Source organism: Meleagris gallopavo, chromosome 3, assembly GCF_905368555.1.
Source record: "Meleagris gallopavo chromosome 3, MGAL_WU_HG_1.1, whole genome shotgun sequence".
In the NCBI taxonomy this organism is placed as follows: domain Eukaryota; kingdom Metazoa; phylum Chordata; class Aves; order Galliformes; family Phasianidae; genus Meleagris; species Meleagris gallopavo.
The window spans coordinates 55437556-55459296 of record NC_139406.1 but is presented as its reverse complement, the minus strand read 5'-3'; the positions used below and the strand labels follow the sequence as shown (position 1 = coordinate 55459296).

General features: G+C 36.1%; 1 protein-coding gene across 3 annotated transcripts in view; it reads left to right on the top strand.

The window, feature by feature from the left end:
• RB1CC1 (RB1 inducible coiled-coil 1) overlaps window positions 1–21741 on the top strand; it is a 69177-nt gene that overhangs the window by 43259 nt on the left and 4177 nt on the right. For all 3 annotated transcript variants that reach the window (XM_085221088.1, XM_085221087.1, XM_010708923.4), the window contains 7 exons: window positions 5628–7543; window positions 10757–10916; window positions 13006–13114; window positions 13226–13466; window positions 16831–16882; window positions 17891–17938; window positions 20903–20961. In XM_085221088.1, the coding sequence (XP_085077214.1) occupies window positions 5628–7543; window positions 10757–10916; window positions 13006–13114; window positions 13226–13466; window positions 16831–16882; window positions 17891–17938; window positions 20903–20961 (2585 nt within the window). The remainder of the gene's footprint in view (window positions 1–5627; window positions 7544–10756; window positions 10917–13005; window positions 13115–13225; window positions 13467–16830; window positions 16883–17890; window positions 17939–20902; window positions 20962–21741) is intronic.

Below are 21741 nucleotides of genomic sequence, written 5' to 3'. Positions count from 1 at the left end.
AAGTCCTCTATCTTTTTACCCCTCTGAAACTTGAACATGAGATTTACTGGAAGTCTTTGATTCCTTCTTCTGGTAAGGAACTGGCTGGAGGGCCATGCCCAATGGGTAGTGGTTAATGGAGTTAAATGCAGCTGATGACCTGTTTCAAGTGATGCCCCCAGGGGTCAGTACTGGGGCCCATCTTGTGTAATATCTTTATTGATGACCCAGATAAGGAGATTGTGTGAGTAACCCTCAGTTAGTTTGCAGATGACACCAAGTTGAGAGGTGATGTGGATCTGCCTAAGGGTAGGGAGGCCCTTCCGAGGGATCTAAATAAGCTGGATCACTGGGCTGAGGTGAATGGGATGAGGTTCAACAAGGCCAAGTGCCAGGTCCTGCTCTTTGACCACAATAACCCCATGCAGCGCTACAGGCTTGGGGATGAGTGGCTGGATGATTGTGAAGAGGAAAGGAACCTGGGGGTGCTGGTTGATGCTCGGCTGAACGTGAGCTGACAGTGGGCCCAGGTGGCCAAGAGGTGCAACGGCATCCTGGCCTGCATTAGAAATAGTGTGGCCAGCAGGAGCAGGGAGGTGATCATCCCCCTGTACACAGCACTGGTGAGGCCACACTTCGAGTATTGTGTTCAGTTTTGTGCTCCTTGCTACAGGAAAGACATTGAAGCCCTGGAGTGTGTCCAGAGAAGGGCAGTGAAGCTGGTGAGGGATCTGGAGCACAAGTCCTATAAGAAGAAGCTGAGGGAGCTGGGATTGTTTAGTCTGGAGAAGAGAAGGCTCAGGGGAGAAATCATTGTACTCTACAACTTCCTAAAAGGAGGCTGTGATAAGGAGTGGCTTGGCCTCTTTCCAATGGAACAAACAGGACCCGAGGAAACGACCACAAGTTGTACCAGAGGAGTTTAGGTTAGACATAAGGAAAAACTTTTTCTCTCAGAGGGTGGTCAGGCACTGGAATGGCCTGCCCAGGGAAGTGGTGAAGTTGCTGTCCCTGGCAGTGTTCAAGAGGTCTGGATGAGGAGTTACGAGATATGGTTTAGTGCTTGTGGGAGCAATGGTAATGGGAGGACAGTTGGACTAGATGATCTTGCAGGTCCTTTCCAATCTTGTGATTCTATGATGCTATGTAGAATATGAGATTTGGGCTTCTTTTTGATCTGAAATTTAAGAAAATGTGTCACTTAATGAAGATTGATTTCTTTATGAGCAGCTGTTATGAATAAGTATTTTAGGGCCTTTTCACTGTATTAGACAATGAAATGGCTAAGAATGGTGGCAGCTGTGAGTTTTCTGAACATATTCATTCAGCAGATCACACTATCATGTGTAAATGTCCACTCCCAGCTGAAAGCATCCTGAAATTTCTCAGTGACACATTTTCTAGGGAATTTATTATTCGCAAAAGCTTACAGTGTAAGGAAAAAGTGAAATCAATCAAAACAGTAACTTTAATTCAAAATACTTAACAATAGAACAAGAAAACTTGCCTTACTTATTCCACCTTAATCATTTCTAATATTCTGAAAATCCATCTAGAAATTGGTTCAGACTTGTTTATCTGAGACATTTTTATTAGTTTATGGCTGCACAAAAAAGATGCTTGCTAAGTCAGGAGAATCTGTTCTTTCCACTTTTCTTTTGCTGTGCTTTGACCATTTTGGATTCTTGGCTGACTCACAAATGTCAAATGCCTAGACAGATCTGGGTAATTGTCTCTTTCCATAGAGTAAATTACATTGCACAATCAGTGCTGGGACACTCATGATGTCATCTTGAAAGTGCCTATTTCTGTCTGTGATTTCGATGACTCATTTGAACACTTTTTTGTACTGAAGCAAATAGGCCTACTGAAATGATTTTCTTTGTGTTGTTGTTATCACCTGATGAAAGACATTAGGTCTCTTCTGTGTTGTTTTGGTTTGCAGTCTAGAAGTGTCTTTTGTTTTAGTTTTATTTTTATATATACATACTACTTTTGCATATCTTTGTACTTTTGCTTAGAATTTCTGAAAGAATATGAAGTATCCTTTTCTTATCCTTAGTGTTACTGGAAATTGACACTACATAACTAGCAAGATGAATAAACATTTAATAATAGTCCTGGAAATGACTTCATCTTCACGCTCCTAGAAGTTGTTTGTGAACTGTAAGATCTCCCCAGCTTGCTGATCACTCTGTGGGCACTGAAGTTTGCTTGTGTAACCCACAGTATTTTCCAGGGAGGCCCATCAGACCACTGGGGATAGGAACTAGTTGATTTTTAAGGCTACTTCCAACCTAAGACATTCTGTGGTTTTATGACCTCAGGTTTCTATTCAAAACAGGTGGCAGTAGAAGCATGGTTCGTCAAGTTGGACTACAGAAGTTTTTCCCATGCTTGTTGTTAGTGCAACAGTTGAGTTGTCTGATTCGAAGAGGAGTTTAGCTCTTCTTGCTGATACAGGAGGATGGTCTTCATGCATTTGCTTTAGGCAGGAGAGAAAAGCTGTGATTGCAGCCAGGTGAACAAAGAACAAGTCAGAGAGGGATTCCAATACCATTTTGGGGATGTTAGTAATGTGTGTTTTGTGTCTCCTTGAATCTTATTATGACAGCTTTTATGTTCATGGAATGCTAATGATGAAATGCGTCTTTATCTGGTGAGTTTCTTCTAGTATTACATCAGAGTAAAAAGAAATGAAAAACATTGGTCTTTAAATAATTTGTTAATTTTGAAGTGTGTTTTTAGTGTTTTCTGCTTATTCTGTTTAATGGCCTCACACCAAAGAGGTTGCTGTGCCCTTTCATTTTTCTGATACAGAGTTTAATCGGATCAGCGATTAGGTTAAAGATATCTAAGAGAAAGTTAAGATGCCTGTAGGAGTGAGATAAGATGATTAAGGTGTCGTCTTCATAGGTAGCAGGTAATTAACACGTTCAATCCTGTGGTATTAAAAGTTGCTCTTGTGAGAGAAGCTGGCTTTTCAAATGAGATTATGAATCTACAGCTTGTTCTAGTCAAGCTCAAAATTCAGCACTGTTTGTAATCCTTAAAAGAATTGCCCAATTCCTTGTCTATGAGTTTACCTAGTAACATAACCAGGGCAATATATGTAACCCAGCAACACTGCAGAACTTAACAATTAGTCCTACTGTTCTGCTTCCTATTTTTCTTTACTTGCTCTGAACTCCTTTTCCTTCATTATCATGGGAATAACAGCGTATGACATTTACATTGATTGCTGCCTATAGGTTGTAAATAGAGCACTTGGCAGACATTAGGTTTTCAGCAGAATAGGCAACAGTGAACTAGTCTTCCATCTAGTTTCAGTTCCTCAAAGTGTGAGGTTTTATTCTTCATGAGGATGTAATCTAGTAATGCAACTAGAGACCCAGCTCACAACAGCCATTGCAGAGCTTGGAATTTTTTACAACCACTAATTTTGAGGAAAACAAGCTCCCTACAGACTATTGCTCCACACAGTGAAGAGTTGTGGTTTTTACTCTTCATGCTAAATAGTTATTCTCTATCTGCAGGACCACACTAGAATTGATACCATCTTTGCTTTACATGTAGAACCTTATAGAACCTTAGAATATTCACTCCCTGAAGTGTTTTTTGTGTTTATGATGTCTCTAATGCTAGCTTTTATTACAATTGAAGCTCTGGTTTATCAATATTAAATGGTCGTTGCTTAAAGCGTATCATTTGAGTCGATTTATCATCACATACCCTATCTTTCAACGTGTTCTTCTCTAAATTTCTGTGGCTAAAAAGCAAGTTGATCCCAAGGCAAGTGTTGAAATATGGACTAATAATACCTTTAGGAAAAGGAACATTGCTCTTTAAGTTGTCTCTTATGACTTGTATTCGTTTGTGATGACTAAAGACAGCACATGTTCTTTGGAAAAGAGACGTGAGCAAGATTATTATTACTGCAGCTGGAGGAAGTGTTGGCTCTTTGGAGGACAGCACCATTCTGAATGATGTCCAGTATTTGAGACCGAACACTTCATGTGAATCATCTGTTGTAAACTTTCTCATGAGTTTTGACAACATCTTTTGTTTTTTATCACAGTCTTATTTCTCAGACCAATAAGATCAAATAAGTCCTTCAAGGATGAAGAATGGAAGAACATGGTTGGGCCATACTGTTACAGGCACTGCACCTGAGGTCTTTTAGAAAACTTATCCAATCTAAAATCTTAACATCTCCTTTGATTTGCAGTCCTGATGGTCCTGCTCCTGTTTTTCTGTCCTGCACATCATAAATATCCTCCTTAAGTATTTTAACTGTGTGTATTTCACTGTAACTTTCTTGAGAAAAACTGCTTTCCCTTCCATGCTGTTATATGAGGAATGCATCCTTTATGGATATAGAGGTTGGATATTGCTTTTTGGCTTCCATGGTGATTGTATAGCCTACAGCTGTTGTAGCTATAAATCAAACTTCAACTGAATTCACTAAAAGTATTTGTTCCATAACAGTATAGAAAAAGCATCTACACTTCTGAAATGTTCTGAAACATTTGTCTTTGAAATTTCTGATTTGTTTTCAAAGACATGAACTTCAAAGTACATGAACTTATACTTCTCAGTAGTGTATACAGAGCTTGAAATCTTGCTTCATAATTCTTACAGTATCGAATAAGAATTAATGATGATGATTTAAACATGTTATCTAATACCAATGAATTGGAAAATAGGCATGAGGTAAGTTTTTAGCCTTTTAAATATCAAAGCCATCAGGATTGGTCAGTTTTACTTGGGAACAGCACCATGAAGGTTTAAAAAAAAAAAAGTGTAACTTTTTGCTAAATTACACATTACTGTTGCTCAGGAACGATTATGGATAGTTATTCTAAACCATAGTCATTCATTTGAACACTGAATGATTTGGAGCTCCAGAATCAGGTCTGGTGTTGTATCAGTGTCTCTAGGCAAAATGACAGAAATCGGTAATGTTGGAAGCAACATGGAAAAATAAATCTACACAAAGTGTGATGTCCTTAGTTCTGAAAAGTGAGAACTTTACATTTACTTAGAATGTGCCCTTTGTTGTATTAACCTCCTTCTACATTCTTTTCAGTCACTGATCTCAGAAGCAGACATTCTCATTAAATATTTTTTTTATAACCATGCTAGAAGGCAACAATTTTGTTATACTAGAATTTTTGGTAAACCTTCTTAATTTAATATTCATTATCAATGACTGAATTACCCTGGTTTATAAAGCTGTATGAGCAAAAAGTAAGTAATTTAGCTAACAAAATTATTAGGAAAAACAAATGTAATAGGTTGTCAGTAAACAAAGAATGTCTGTTTCTGACTACTTACTTAAGTTTTTTGTTATCATCCAAACTTACATTTGACTCCTTTCAAATACAATTCTATGGGATTATTGTAGAATTTTTATATAAATGGACTCTTGGTAATTAGGTATGTGTGCAATTTTCCAGTAATTTTCAGAAAAGTACCATTTGCTATTTTTAGTTGAATTTTTAAGTTACTTATTTTGCATCCTTACAGATAAGACTGACTTCTTCATTTTACTTCTGCCTGATAATTTTTAATCAGTTTCAAATATTTGCCAGGACTTTTACCTATCTTTTTAAATATTTGTTTTGCATTTTTTTTTTAACTTGCAGGCCTCCAATAGTCAAACATCACCACAATCTGCTACTACACCAAGGATGGAAAGTACAACAGGAACCACAATTGCTACCTCTTCAAGAACTCCTCCATCACTCAGTCTTCAGGGTCCCCTGTGTCCTCCTGTGTGTCCCCCTGCTCCTCTAGAGGAATTGTCGCCAGACAGCATTGATGCTCATACATTTGATTTTGAAACTATTGCCCACCCAAACCTGGAGCAAGCTCTCAAGCAAGGATCATTGGACTTGGATTCATTAGCAGAAAGTCCAGAATCTGACTTTATGTCAGCAGTAAATGAATTTGTTATAGAAGAAAATCCAGTCTCTCCTAATGCTATAAGTGATCCACAGAGTCCTGAAATGATGGTGGAATCTCTTTATTCTTCAGTTATCAATGCAATAGACAGTAGACGTATGCAAGACACGAGTTCTTGCGTAAAGGATGTTTCAGTAGAAAATGCTTCTCGTAGTGTTTGCGTGGAGAAGTGTAAGGTAATTGCTCAAGATTCAAAAGTACATTTAAGAGGTATAAAAGAAGATCTTTGCCACTTTAGAACACTTGTACAAAAAGAACAGTGTGACTTTTCTAATTCTTTAAAATGCACTTCATTAGAAATAGTAAATACTATTGAAAAGGTAAAACTTTCACTTGAAAAAACACTAAAAGATAAACATCAAAAAGAACTGCAGTCTCTGAAAAGTGAATATGAAACCAAAATTAATAAATTACTGGAGGATGATGAGGAAAGCAAAAAAAAGATTGTAAAGTTAAAAGGTGACTTGTTAGGCCTTGAAGAAGTACTTCAGAATAAGAACGATGAATTTGCAATGGTGAAAAATGAAAAGGAAGCTGTAGTTTCCCTTCAGAATGAAAAAGATCAGAAGCTACATGAATTGGAATGCCAAATGGAGACACAGAATTCTGAAATTAAGAAACTGAGACAGTCACGTGAGATAGTACTCGAAGACTTGAAAAAACTTCACGTTGAAAATGATGAAAAACTACAACTCCTGAGGGCAGAACTCCAGAGTTTAGAACAAAGCCATTTAAAAGAACTGGAAAACAACCTTCAGGCCAGGCATTTACAGGAATTTGAGAAGGTGCTTGCTGAGCACAAGGACAGTTTAGATCAATTAAAAAAAGAGAACCAGCATAGACTTGAACAAATGGAGGAATCTCATGCAGCAATTGTGCAGGAGAAACAACAACAGGTAGAAGAGTTAAAACTCAAAGTTTCAGATCTGTCTGATTTGAGGTGTAAATTAGAAGTTGAACTTGCCCTGAAAGAAGCAGAAACTGATGAAATGAAGCTTCTCTTGGAAGAAAGCCGAAACCAGCAACAAGAGACCTTAAAATCTCAGATTGATAAGGAAACTGAAAGCTTAAAAAAAGAGATAGAGAAATTAAACACTAAGATACAAGTTAGCAGTGATGAGTATCAAGTGGGCTTATCAGAACTAAGAACTTTAATGACAATTGAGAAAGATCAATGCATTTCCGAGCTAGTAGACAGATATGAAGAAGAATCAAATTTGCTTAGAACTGAACTAAACAAAGTAACGGATCTGCATCAAAAAACTTCTGAAGCAGAAAAAAGACTTTCAGATCAAATAACAGAACTGCAGTGTAAATTAGAGTTGGAAAAGAATGCCCTAGAAAAGGAAAAAACAGAAAAAATGGCGCTCTGTGAGCAGCAGGAAAAATATGAAGCTATCATCCATAGGCTTAAGGAAGAGAAAGATCTGTTAGTATCTAACCAAGAACAAGACAAGCAGTTGCTGATTCAGAAACTCAATTCTGAAAAAGAAGATGCTGTACAAACTGCTTGTAAAGAATTTGAATTACAAAAGGAAGCTGCTGAAAAAGGACTTTTGGAAAAAATACAACAACTTGAGATGCAAGTAAATCAGAGGTACTGTAAGGATTAAGTTGCTGTGTTATCTTTGTATTCTAAAGTAATTACTGGATATTGCAGCCTAAATACACCAGATTAAGTAAAACTCCTACATATTTGTAATAGTATTTGTTTTTTATTCAAGTTACTTTCATTTTGTAGGTAGTGATATTTCTGTGTGCAGTTAGTCACAAAGTTTGTCAGATATCTTTTAAGTATTATTTTCAGACAACACCTAAGGTTTTATATTTCAGTTTTGTAATGCTGTGCTGAAGGAATATTATTACAATTGCCTGAAATTCAATTTTTGATGATGTTAGCCTACTTCTCCTGTTCCATCCTTTGCTCTGTCTGGCTTTAGTACTGTGACATCATGCGGTGCCTAACTTCTAGGTTGATAATGTTCTTATACTGATTAACTATATGCTTATGGAGGTGCTGATGTTGCCATGAAAAACTGCATGAGAATATATGAATAGCTGAGGGCAGTCTCACAGCCACCTGAACTTCAACTGACTTCAACTCCTATAGTTACATATTTCAGGGTCTTCAGTTTGAGCTTCATAATGAAACACACTTGGGCAACATCATTTTAAAGAGCATTGTAGGATGACTGTTCTTCATTGTTAATTTCTGCAATATTTTTCCAATTTGGGGAAAAAAATTCCTTCCCATAAAAGCCAAGTTATGCCTCCTGACTTCCTGTTTCTAATCTGTCTGCTAGTTCATAATGCTGTCAGCAGAGTAGACTGTGATATTGTGTAATGGAAATATTAGAATTTTTCTCTGTGGCTGTGGTCTAGAAACAGTATTCTAATTTGAAATACTCAAATTTGTCATTAATGTTCTTGGATTGTCTCAGAACTCCAAGGTTAAATCTTGTTAGTACAATATCTTAAGTTTTTTTTTTGTTCTGGGTATTACAGTATATTGAGTATTTGAAATAAAAAAAAGCAATAGAATGGATATAAAAAGAACAGTGCAGAACATAAACACAAATTTAAGTTAGCATCTAATTTTTAAATGTCAACGTATGGTGGGTTTTTTCCTAAGTTGAATGGAGGGAGGGGCTATAAAAAAAATCCTGTGATCCAGTGTGCACATAACTAACTTCTGTGGTTCAGAGAGAAATATAAGCATCCACTTCACTTGAAATATCCAGATCATCCCCATAACCTCAGGATTTTGTTATGCTGACATATCTGTCATTGATGTTGTATCAGTGTCAACATTTTATATATCTCTGTACAGAAAAAGTTGAAATAGTGATATGCTTCTTGAATTAAGATTCAATGATTGAGTTACAGTTTAAGATCTCTTTCTTAAAATATTCTCTAAATTTAATAAAATATGGTGGAATGAGGAGGGGGAAGTGTCAAATGCTGTATTCAAACCTTTTCTTTGTATTAGTGCTTGTAGAAGATTAAAAATGTGTCTCAGTAGGGAAGATATATAGCTATGTCATCAAACTTAAAAACGAAAAAATACACAGCAACAACAAAACCACCATCTGCATTTAAATTTTAACAACTGACCAAAGCTCTGTGTATTTCTATACTAACTGGATAAGACTGATACCAATGTATTTCAAAGAAATATTGTCTGCTTCAGTCTGATGAAGCATTAATAGTTATGAGTTCTGTCAAGTAGTTTTTATTTTTGAAGTACAGTGTTAGAATATGTATTGCCTTCTAAGGTTTTGCTTTATCCCTTTCATCTGCTGTTATGTTTTTTTCTTTCTAGCATGTGTTTCATGTGCAGAGGGTGTATGTTATGTAGATCTGTCTTAATATTTCAAAGTCACTGTCTAGCTGTTTGGGTTTTTTTTGAGTTCCTAAAGATTTTAGTTATGTAACTTGAATTGACTTGTTGTCCTTGCTGAATTGTTGCTTAGAAGTTAATTTGTAATGTTAGAAAGAAACTTATGTTTGCTACATAATGTCCTTTTCTGCAAGATCACTGTTATGTTAACGTTCCAGAAGGCACTGGTGATGACTTAAGTTGTTAAATTTTCCAGAATATTTTGCTGGTATCAGGAGTTTCATTTTTGAACTTGCATGTTACCTGTGCATTACCAATATATGAAAATGTGTGTTTTGGTTATAAAGTGCCTGGAAGTTATCAGGATTAAGGGAGGTAATAGAACTATAACCCATTTGTAACTCTTCTATGTGATCTTACATACATAGTGTGTACTGTGCTCGACTGGGATTAATGGAGATTAGTTGAACAATGCAATTTTTGTAATGATTGTCATTAAGCAGATTGGTTAACGTGATTTATAATACTTGGGGGGGGGAGGGGGGGGAAAGAAGAGTATAATAGGACTGCTTTGTGAACTAAGTTAAAAGTTGGTATCTTCCAGCCTTGGTATTTTCCAGCCAGTGCCATAAGACCACAATTAGTGATGAAGCTTCTCCATATGGAGAAACTTTATCACATTGGGTCATAATGCTCGTCACACACACACTCTCATGGCTAGACTTTATTTATAAATAAATTGAAATTCAATCCAGCACAAAAGAGAAGAATGAGAATTTAAAATAGTGCAGGTTTTAACAGAAGTTGCTCAATGAAGGGATTTGTCTGTCCCAGTACTTTATAAAGTGATGCTTCATGATAACTTGTGCCAGACCACAGAAGAGGATAGGTAGTACTTTGAAATCAATTATTAGAAAATATTTTATCCATTTATGATCACCTGCTTCATGAGCCACTTAAGGCTCTTATTCTTCATACTTGAGTGACAATTAATGCTTTTCTTTCTGATCATTACTGCTGATCTCTAGATTCTGCAACACACAGTATTCTTTTACATCTGATTCCTTATTGTTGAATTGCTTACGTTTGTAAGAGTTTTGGAGGCATTACATTTGGCACAGTAAAAATCTTCAGGGAGTTGATCTATCATTGTTTCTTGTTCTTTTGCTTTGCGTTCCATCTACTCAAATAGTAAAAACATGTCTTTCCCCCTCAAGCAGATTTTAACAGTATTGACACACTAATGGTCACTAGAAAACAGAATGACCAAGAAGAAGAATTTGGTGACGTGCATGTGTTTAAAAATAAAATTGAAGAGTAGGAATGACTTAATTTGAATACAATATTCAGGAAATATTTCTGAAAAAATGTCTCAAAACTAGCTTCTGACTTGTGTGTTTACTTTCATATTTCATATAGTCTGGGACTTATATATATGATGAATTTAAAACCTAAACATTTTCTTTTAAGTCCTCCCACTGAATCATCTGCTGAATCAAGCTTGGTTGCTGAACTTCAAGAAAAGCTTCAGGAAGAAAAAATGAAATTCTTGGAGCAGCTTGAAGAACAAGAAAGAAGAAAGAATGAAGAAATGCAGAACATTAGAACATCTCTAACTGCAGAACAGCAGGTAAAACTGACTCTTCATTACCCTTCCTCCCCTGAGAAGGATGTGTTCTTTTCCTGTTTGTAAGTTATGGACTTTTTTTTTGCTGTTCTAACACTTGTGCTTTCTGAATTTGCGTTATGTTAGAGTCAGGATATGGTATGCCAGTGGAATTCAACATGCTTATGACTTTTCATTTAACTGTTTGTGAAGTGAGCAATCCAGATTCATTTTTTATTTTGATAGTTTTGCTTGCATTGTTATGTTAGTACTCTAAGTTTTACCTGTTAATCTTCTGAACTCCAGAAAGATGTCACTTAAGTATAGTTTAAGTTAATGGTATTATTTTTGGGCAACACAAATTTAATGCTTAGAAATACTAATTGATTTGGCATGCTTCTTAGTGCCTTTTAGACTTTATTAGCCTGGGCGGATGGAATTTAGGTTCAATACAGATGTGATGTTTTTCTTCTTTCTAAAACAGATTAAACATTTCTCTGTACTCCTCACCTCGATACAGACTTACACTACACTGTATTAATTATTGCTGCACTGAATTACTTATTGCAGTATCTTTGCTGGCTCTTTTTTTCTTTTAAACACTGAATCTCAAATTTTGTAGGTGAACATTCACTTCTAAAGTTAAATCTCTAAGTAACAGCTATTATCTACAGCTTTGTTGCATTTAAATACTAAGGAAGGATTTTCTGTTCTAAGTACCTGTACTTTAGCTGTAGCAGGATCAAATAAGGACAGAGAGACAGTGAGTAATCAACCGGCTTGATGAAATGAATGCTGCAAATTACTTGGTGCAGAGAGCCGAATGTCACAGGCAGAAGACAGAAGAAGTTCTGAAAGTTTTCGAGAGAGCCTTCTGTAGTTAATCTAATAGGAATATTTTATAGATTATATTTTTACAGATTTTTATAGATTACATAGATAACAGTAATATTTATTTTTTTATCAAAGTTGGTCTTGGTATGCCATTTTCCTCATCCAGTAATCTTCATTTGTGGTGCAGAGTACGCTAGGAAAGGCTCAGAAGTATTGACAGCAGATTCTGATGATGTACAGAATCTATTAAAAAGAAAACCTGCCTGAATCAGTCAGTGCTAAAGATTTACAAAGCTGTTACTGCTGATTGCTGAGTATGTAACTTCACACTCTTGTAATTTTTGTCCCTTTGAGATGTTACTTATGCTCTTGGCGTATTGTGTTGGTTTACTTATGCACACGTTTACCAGAGTCTGCTTTGCATTATGTAAAGCTTATAACTGTCCAAGTAGCTTGTGGCTTAAGACAGATGAATAGGCATGTTCATAGGCATATAGATTCTAAAGCTAGTCAAGATCATGCCTGGCTCTTAAATTCCCTGAAAAAGTGAAATTGTAGCTTGAAATGTCCTCTTCAGAGGCGATTGTTCATAGATTTTGCCTGTTTCGTCACCATAACCTCAAAAATTGTAATGGTGAGCGCATAATGTTTAGTAGAAGGATTCAAGAAGTAGAAAGATCTGTCAGACTGATACAGAAGCATGTAGTGTTCTTCTTTATATTAAATAATTCAAGATAATTCACCATGATTCCTGTATAACTTCTGCATTAATGAATTCTTCAGTGAGGAATTACTGCAAAGCTTGAAAGCTATTTTAATGCAGATTTTAGTATATTGTTCTATTTATAATTACATTTGTCTTTCATATTATATATCTTGATGCAGTGTAGCTTTGTTGTAGTAGCCCATTTAATCCCAAAAAGAGCTTTTTAATTTAAAAAAAACATGCAACTAATATATGAATTGGGATATGAAATGTGATAAAAGGTCCATATTCTTTTAATGATTGTTTAAAATTGTATGGCGTGTTATGGACATGGGAGTGATGGGATATGAGAGAAAATTTGAGAGGAAAATAGAGGCTGTTTCAGAGAATCCTCAAAACAAAATATCCAACAGTATATTCAGAAGAGTATGCAAACAAACTTATTTCCTTGTTTAATTATAATCTAGAAAAACACATGTAATATCTTTTGTACTTCCTTTGTTTTAGTGATGTGTTTGTATTCTGTTTATAATGTACATTTCATATTTCAGTAGTACTTCTTTCTGTTTTCAGACCAACTTTAACACTGTTCTAGCAAGAGAAAAAATGAAGAAAGAAAATATAATTAATGATCTTAGTGACAAATTAAAAATGCTAACAGAGCAGCAAGAAAAAGATAAGGGTAAGCTAACTTCTGCAGAAATTTGTGTCTTTTCTAATAGGATAATTCCACTTGCTTGTTTGGCTTCACTCCTGCTGTTATTACAGAAATTTTTATTTACTTGCATCACAGATTTGATTGAAACACTTTCTGAAGATCGAGCTCGTTTACTTGAAGAAAAGAAAAAGCTTGAAGAAGAAGTCAATAAACTGAGAAGTAGTAATCTTTCTCCATCAACCTACTTAGCAGCAACTTCAGAAACTTGTGGAGCCTGTGCAGCTGATGTTCCCACTGATACAGAGAGATTGGCTTCTGATATTGCACCTGAAGGAAGGATGGACTCTACCATGGAAACCAGTATGATGGCTGTGCAGTAAGTATGAGGCATTGTAGTAGAAGTAGAGCATACTCTTTTAGATGTGTGCTGTTGGATGTTCTGGAGTACAGATGAGCTTATTTAACACTTTCTCTGCCTTTGACATTCTTGATAAAATTATTCTTTCTATAGTACACACATAATTGTGCTATAACAATTATCAGAAATGTTTGGATTTCATAACTTAGAAGTAGGCAGCTTCAAGGTGAAACTTGATTAAAAGGTGAAGAAATATGTTTACTTATATGAAAAATAAGGAAAGTGGGAGAAGAGCAATTATAATAGGGTCCTAGGGTGAGTTAGGTGGTTTTATGTTATTAGCATATCTTTTGAACAGTGGCTGATTCTCATATAAAACAGAAAAATTTGTGGTTGCTTGTTTTTGTGACAGCTGTAGATAGCATAATTATGCTTCTTAGTGAGTGGGAAATGCTTAATAAAATTAGGCCAAATACTCCGAATTAAGAAAAAGAAAAGCATGAGACTGAGTGGCCTTCGTGGGTTGATGTTTTGTTTTATTGGAGAGGAGGACAGATATTCAGCATCTCTTTATTTGTATAAGCTCTGAATCATCAGTATTAGGATGCTTATTAGAAGGTAGTAATAGGACTAGGAAAGAATAACTCTGTGATATTTTAAATCGATACTTAAGGAGAAATACCAAGGGCAAGCAACGTGCATGAAAGGTTTACTTTTAAGTACATAAAATTGATTCTTTGATGTCTGGTTCTGTTGTACACTGGTATTACATCAGATTGAAATAGCTTTTAATAAATATTGCTCACATTTCACTGTTTATCACAATTTGCATAGGCTAGTCAATGGATAGCTAACCACAGCTGTGTTTGAAATACTGAAGTGATTTAAGACATCAAAGGGAACTCCATGAAGTTCTATTGCAGTGATCAGCTTTACTGTATTCCGTACTTATTTGTCCTGTATATTCTGTACTTATTGGTACTGTACTAATGGTCTGGAGGGCTTTATTCTTGCTCTCCAAACTATCCCCCATCTTATAGTCCTCCTTTGGAGGTTTTATGTCCTTGTATTATAGCAACCAAACTGCTCACATCATTTGATGTGAGGCTATGCAAAGCAGAGGTGACAATCTCTCCCCTCACCTGTCTGGCAATGCTGGGCCTAGTGTACCCCAGGGTACAGTTGGTCCTTTTGGCTGCCAGAGAGCACTGCTGACAACTTGTGGTCAACTTGCTGCCAACCAGTACCCCCAGATCCTTTTTCTGGGGCTGCTCTCCAGAACCTTGTCCATAGTCTGCCCCATCCCAGGTGCAGAATCCAGCACTTGGTCATCTTCATGCAAATGGTGACCACCTTCAAATTTATCAAGATCTTGGTGCAGGGCCTCTCCACGTTCAAGGGAGTTAACACTTTCCAACTTATCATTGTCCACAAATGTACTTAATATAACTTCCAGATCTTTGTTGAAGTCGTTCATGGAAAACATTACAGACAACTAGTTCAAAAATGAGGCCCTGCAGAATCCTGCTAGTGACAACCAGGGCAACTCTCAGGCCTTCCCTTGCCCAGTCCAGACATGTTTTTGTTGTCATGGAACATTCTTAGAATCACACTACCATGGCCTTTATGATGCCACGAGCCCTCTCCCTCTCAACTGCTATAAATGTGGGGACTCTGACAGCAGAGCACCATTTGCTAACTGACTTGCATCCTGGTTACCTTTTCCTGACAGAAGAAGTGATTGAGATAGAGCCTTTTAACTCAGGGTGGGAGCTTTTGTGGAGGAGGATGGATTGTCCTCCACTGAAGAAGCTTCAGGGGAGTAGCAGTGAACTTCCAGGAGAAGAACCAATGGAAGTAGATCCACCTCTACCAGGGCAGGACAATTGCTGTAACATTAAGCTTGCCCGGAAACATCACCACATCTGTTGGTGGTGCACCAGGGGTTCTCTGTTTCCATCTCTGCATTGAAATGACAGCATCTGCCAGAGAGCCCTTGTGCTAGTTGCTGCTCCCTGTCACCCTTCCTTCCACCGTCCTCACACTTCCCCAAGACTTCTTACCTCTTCTTTCCCAAGCTCTGTGGAAAATGGAAGGACTGGGACTGGTGTCCTCTGAACTGCTATGCTGGAACAACAGGGGGAGTCCAGCAGATGGTCCTGAGCTCCCTGTGACCTCCAGGTGAGCCCTGAGGAAGAATGCAGGACTGAGACTGGCATTCTCTGTGCTGCTGCACTGAGATGACAGGAGTCCATGGGTGACCAGCTCCGTGCAGCCTCCAGGGAAAGTCCTGAGGAAGGAAGATGGCAGGTTTGGGACTGATGTCCTCTGAGGGCTGTCCACAGAGCAGCTGAGCTCCCTGCGGCCTCCAAACTGTGTTAGAGAAGCTACAGAGGCAGCGGTTCCTTTGGAGGGTCAGAACACTTTGGTACGAATGGGAAGAAGAGCTGAAATTCAGCATAAAGATCTGTTCCAGTTGATCCATTGGGACTTTTTTTCAAGTGAGGACAATAAGCAGTTTAAAAGCACAATACAAAATAATAACAAAAATGTCTTATAATCGTTTAGTTCTACCTGGTATTTTGCTTGGTTTTATAGCATGTCTTGTCAGACTAGATGAATGCACTATCAGTTCAAAAATGTGTCCGTTTTCTTTTCCCAACCAAATCAAGTTGGGCTTCATAAGGTGTTGGCTCTTCCCTAGTAACCTGCCTTTCAAAATACAATTTAAACATAAAAGGAATTACTCTCTGTTCTTAGGGAACTTCTAATTAAGTTGTTAGTGTTATCTTGTGTCCATCTGCTTTTTATCTTGCAGATGGACAGAGATATGCACAGTTAGCAACACAGTATTCATATTGGTCTTTCTCTACCTGGTATTTCCAAAGCACAGGGCATTTAAACTGGCAAGATTAGGGAAATACAGCATTGTGAAGCTGAACTGCTGTACCAAAGGTTAGCTGCCGAAGGCCTGTAGTTTTCATACTAACATTTTGAAAGTTATGCAAAATATGCAGAAATGGCTCTATGCAACTTTGTAAGTTATTTATCAATGGCTGAAAATTCACTGGATTGAAAAAGAAAGCTATTCTGGAGTACGTATATAAGATTCTGTCAGTCCTGATTCTTTCTGCACTGTATTTTTGTTTTTTTCCTCCCTTTTATTTGCTACTTTACTGATCCTTTCTTTTCCTGAATATATGCCTTGTCTACATGTGATAGAATGCCAGGATCCAAAATATTCTGTGAATTCCGTTCTGCTAGCAGAATGATGGCATTCACCTGTAAGTGAGAAGGGGAAAGAAAAAGAAACATTTTTGTGTGTGAGTGTGGAGGGGGGAAAATTACTTCTAACGTATCTGTTGTCTTCTTTCTATTTTAGTGAAAATATCCACATGTCTGAAGAAAAACAGAGGATCATGTTGTTAGAAAGAGTGAGTAGATTGTGAGATTAAATGTTGCAGCTAATTACTGTAAATATATTGGTTACGTGCTCTGGTGCAATATAGCATATTTGGTTTTTGGTTGTACTAATTTCAGTGTAACTGAAGCTATTCAAAATGGGTATTAGTGCACTCTATCTATACTAGGACTAGCTCAATTCACCTTATTCATGTGAACTTCCATACAAATGCATCAGGTGTAATGCTTTTATAAGTGACAGATCATTAATCTAGGGAATTCTTCACTGGGTGGGGAAAAAGAATCATAACTTTTTCAAATCAAAGCATCTGAACCAATTGGTCAGGAATGAAGATTGATTTACTTGTATCTTTGAGAAACAGATATCTTAGACTTTAATCGTTTTAGGGATGCGTTATAGCCTTGACAATTTTGCTTTCTTAAGAAGCAAAATAACACCTGTTTTGAATGTGTTATGTTATCAGTATTCTGAAGTTATTTAATTAATCTGCAGGCTGGGATTTTAAGTTTATACCTAGATGCCCCTGCTTCCACCTCATCTGCACCCCCCAACCCCTCAGTTTCAGTTCTTAGCTTTCAGGTTTATAGGTTCTCTTGAAGACTGAGATTAGCAGGAGAAATTGAATATTGAACCACATAATGCAAATGACTGGATATTTCTAACTATTAGCACTTGCATGTTTGATTCTGTCATCTGTTTGCAAATGATCTGTCATGGTTTGTATCTGGCAGCTACAAATAGTAATTATTTTTCTGTTGCTGTGCTATCAGTGAAATGTTTTTCAAGTTAAGGAGAAAAACTATGCAGATGAACATAATTTGGCAGTTGGTGTAGCAATGGTGATTACTGTCCTTCAAACTTTGTATAGGTCTTTGTTTGAATTATATTTTGATTCTATTTTAAAACTATAGTATGTGTATTGTGCAAGAATTCTGTCTCTGGTCATATTAACACTATTTAAGATTTTTATACTGTATAAGTTGTATTAATTAACTAATCAGGTAAGTTTTTCTCTCAGACTTTGCAGTTGAAAGAAGAGGAGAATAAGAGATTAAATCAAAGATTGGTAAGTGTGCAACACATGTTTTAACTGTTATAAAAATTCAAAAAAAAAATCACAAATGTTAAATTTGTTAAAATCTATGAATGTGTTTTTAATGCAATGGCAAATTTATGATCTGATAATCTTTCAGAGTTAACTCTATTTAAGTTTTCTTATGTAAACAATGAATAAGATTGGAGAGACCTCTTCCCAAAGAGAACAGACTATCCATACTTGATGTGGGAGGAGTAAATTCCAGTGGCACTATTGCTCAGGTTTTTCGAGTAGATTGAAAGTCAGTTTACAAGATTGCATTATATGACTGTATATAAGGAGTGCTAGCTAACTTAGAAATTATTTTTGGGAAATTTTTTCTTGAAGTTAGCATTTCAGAGGTTTCTTCAATTTTCAGAATATGGATGCAGCATATTAAAATCAATACTATTGTCTGTCACTTTTCTGATAAAAAGTATTTCTAAGTTACAAGCCAAAAATGTAATAATCATAATAAAGCATCCAGAATATTCTGAGGCCCTTTAACTTGCACTTGTATTTTTGTCAAATGTGAAACTTCAATTCTGCTTAGCTACTGAAAATACTCAAGTCGTCATTTTTAACACTGAAGTCAGTGCATAAGGAAGAATAGTGAGTATGCTGATAGTTATTTTAATTCATGAGTTATGAATCCTTCTCTATTTATTTACCCACAACTTAACCTTGCTAACCTTAAGCTTAAAAAAAAAAAAAAATTACTTTGCATATGGGGAAACAGATGGTTTTTCTTAGCAGTATACTGGTTGGACTGGCCATGGATATCTCCCCTTCCCTTAAAGTGATAAATGGTATCTAGTAATTTACTAGGAACTAGTACCTTAGTTCTCAGGTGAAGTTTCATTTCGTAGTAAGAATATTTTTTTTCCAGTTAAGTTGGAGATCCTGACAGTCTTCTGTTTGGGATAAGATTGAAATTTGCTTTAGAGCTTATTTCTGTTACATGTTCAGGTATGAAATTGCTTTTTTTTTTTTTTTTTCCAAAATCTTTCCATTCCATGTTAAAACCTGTCCTTAATCACACTGCTAGCAAAGGTCATAAAGAAAAGATTGCAACACCTTTTACAGCATACTTTATATTCTGAAACATGGTGAACAGTATGCCAAGGCTCTGTGTAGATTTTTCTGAATTAAATTCTGGAGCTCTTCTCAACTCAGAATAAAATTAAATTGAAGGAATTCTGGTGTTACTGTTACCATAATTAATAACAAGCTATGTGGGGGAGATTAGCAACTTACTGGTGTATAAACCAATTCAGAATCATTTTCAAAATCAAATGGACATGAGAACATATACTTTCGATTCCTTACACATAACTTAGCTGTTTTGTAAATAAAGTATTTTATAGTCTCCTCCTCCTCTTTTTTCCTACCCACTTTACCATACATTTTTGAAATTTAGCTACTTCAAATAAGGAACCCAGAAGATTTTCTACAGAAAAAAAACCTTTTCAGCCCATTAGATTTTGTAGAAAAAATGTGCGAGTTATCTTTGTAAGCAGTAAAGAAGAAAATGGAGCTTTTAATGATAGGGATGTACTTAAAGGATTTATTTTGAGTTACTGAAAAAAGGAACTTTTTTTATTAGGCTGTATTAGCACACTAAGCATAGAATATTCTCAAGCTGTAACAAGTTCTAATGGAGATAATATTTTGTGCTTTTTCTTAGTTAGAAATTAATAAAAAAACAAAAATCAAGCTGGCTTGCATTTTAAATTAATGCTTAGTCCAGTTTTTTTAAAACAAAAACTTCAGATGTTAAGACTTACAGAAGAGGAGGTTCCTGGGAGACCTCATTGTGGCCTTCCAGTACTTACAAACAGGAGGGGGAAATAACTTTCTACACTAATAGCAATAGAACAGGGAGGAATGGCTATAATAAATGAGGGGAAATATAGGTGAGATGTTAGGAAAAAAATGTTTACTTAGAAGCTGCACAGAAAAGCTCTGGGTGCCCAGCTTCAGAGCCAGGCTGAATGGGGCCTGCCCTGGGCAGCCTTAGTCTGTGGGGGGCAGCCCTGCCCACAAGTGGGGATTGGAACTGGATGGACTTTAAGGACCCTTCTAGCCCAAGCTATTCCACAAAGTCTAAAGCAAGTCCATGAACAAGTTATATGCAGTTGAAAACTTCCATGTTAGCTGCAGCGTTTCTTAATAATAAAAAAAGTACAGTATGAATGACTAAAATGTTGTCTAAAAAAGAAAATCTGGAGTTGGAATGCATAAAGGAAACGTCTGAAAGGGTCATTAAATGTCAAGAGCTTTTTGTGTGGGACTGTGTTCAGTCTGAACTAATTTTCTTAAAAAGGGTGTTTGAAGTGAAGAAAATAATCTGTGAATAGGCTTCAAAATGATATCAAGACTTATTTTATATATAGGAGATGAGAATTACATGCAAAAACTTGCAGAATTAGGCTTTTGCTTTGTCTTTTTGGCCACAGTTTTTTTCCAGGGAGGCTCACTTTAATTTAGCATAATAAACTTCAGATTGTGTGACAGCCCTCAGTAAAACTAAGACCATATATTGAGTTCAATGTCTGAAGTTTATTTGCAGTAAAGTAGTTTAACTTCCAGTGTATTACCATCTGATTCCTTAGAATGCCAAAGGCATCTGTGTTAGAGTGCATAGCTATATTTCTTCTGTATACTCAGAAAATATCTTCAGTAACACTGATCTGGAAAGCACTTCTTAGTGTTAAATGATAAAGGAGATATCAGCTGTTTTGTAATCAAAGGTAGTTATTAACAAAAAAAAAAAGCTGCTACAGAACAAAATGGCAGAAATGTATGCAGTTTTCTTAGGTGAACTGATCTGCAAGAACAGACAGGGTTTGAAATCTGTAATGAGTAATTTATCTTAAGCATAGTTACCTTAAATTTACACTTCATCGTAGCTTGCCAGTCCTTTGTAGCTTTTCTTTTGTTTTTTTTATACAGATGTCCCAGAGCATGTCATCAGTATCCTCAAGACATTCTGAAAAAATAGCAATTAGAGAGTAAGTACTTGTTTAACGATTTCCCTATGAACAGATGATTGTGCTTTCAGTAATAACTGTGTAAGTAAAGAGTGTAACAGTTCTTTAGTTCTTTCTTTGTGATGAAAAGATGTATAGACCATCTCGATAGTTCACATGTTAGTTATTGAACAATCCTAGTTCAGCTTCAATAAAACATTAAACATTTATTTTTCCTTTTAAAAAAAGAAAAGCATTTTTGATTTGGTGAAGTTGGCTTTCTTCATATTTTTTTTAACTTTTTTTAATTGTTTTGTTTTTTTTTTTCCGTTCTTTACATTATTTGTAAGGCGAGTACTGTGTAAAGCTTGTAGTACTGCTTATTTAATCTGAAAGGTCACAGTCTAGAGTATGAGCTAGATTTCTCTCTATATTTACTTATTTATCCCTGAGTAGATACCTCCACTCTCTGTTTATGAAGAGAGATTTCCCCTTTCTTTGCTAATTTCTCCCCCAGTTTAAGAATAGTATCAGTATTTTTTACTGGATTGCTCTCGTAGTTTAATGCGTAATTTGTAGCTATTTTAAACTTCATTTCATTCATGGATAATTAAATTACTTCAAGCACATTTGCATGGTGAAACAGAAAATTGGAGGCTGAAAAAGTCTGAATTGTTACTGAAACTTGTCATAAGAATTTTGTAGCTTCCTGTGTTATCATGGTGTTAGAAGAAAGATTTTTAAAAACTTTTTATGTAAAGACAGTCACCAAAGTGTTTCTTTTTTAACCTTTTGATCAAAGTCTGACAAATATTCTGTCCC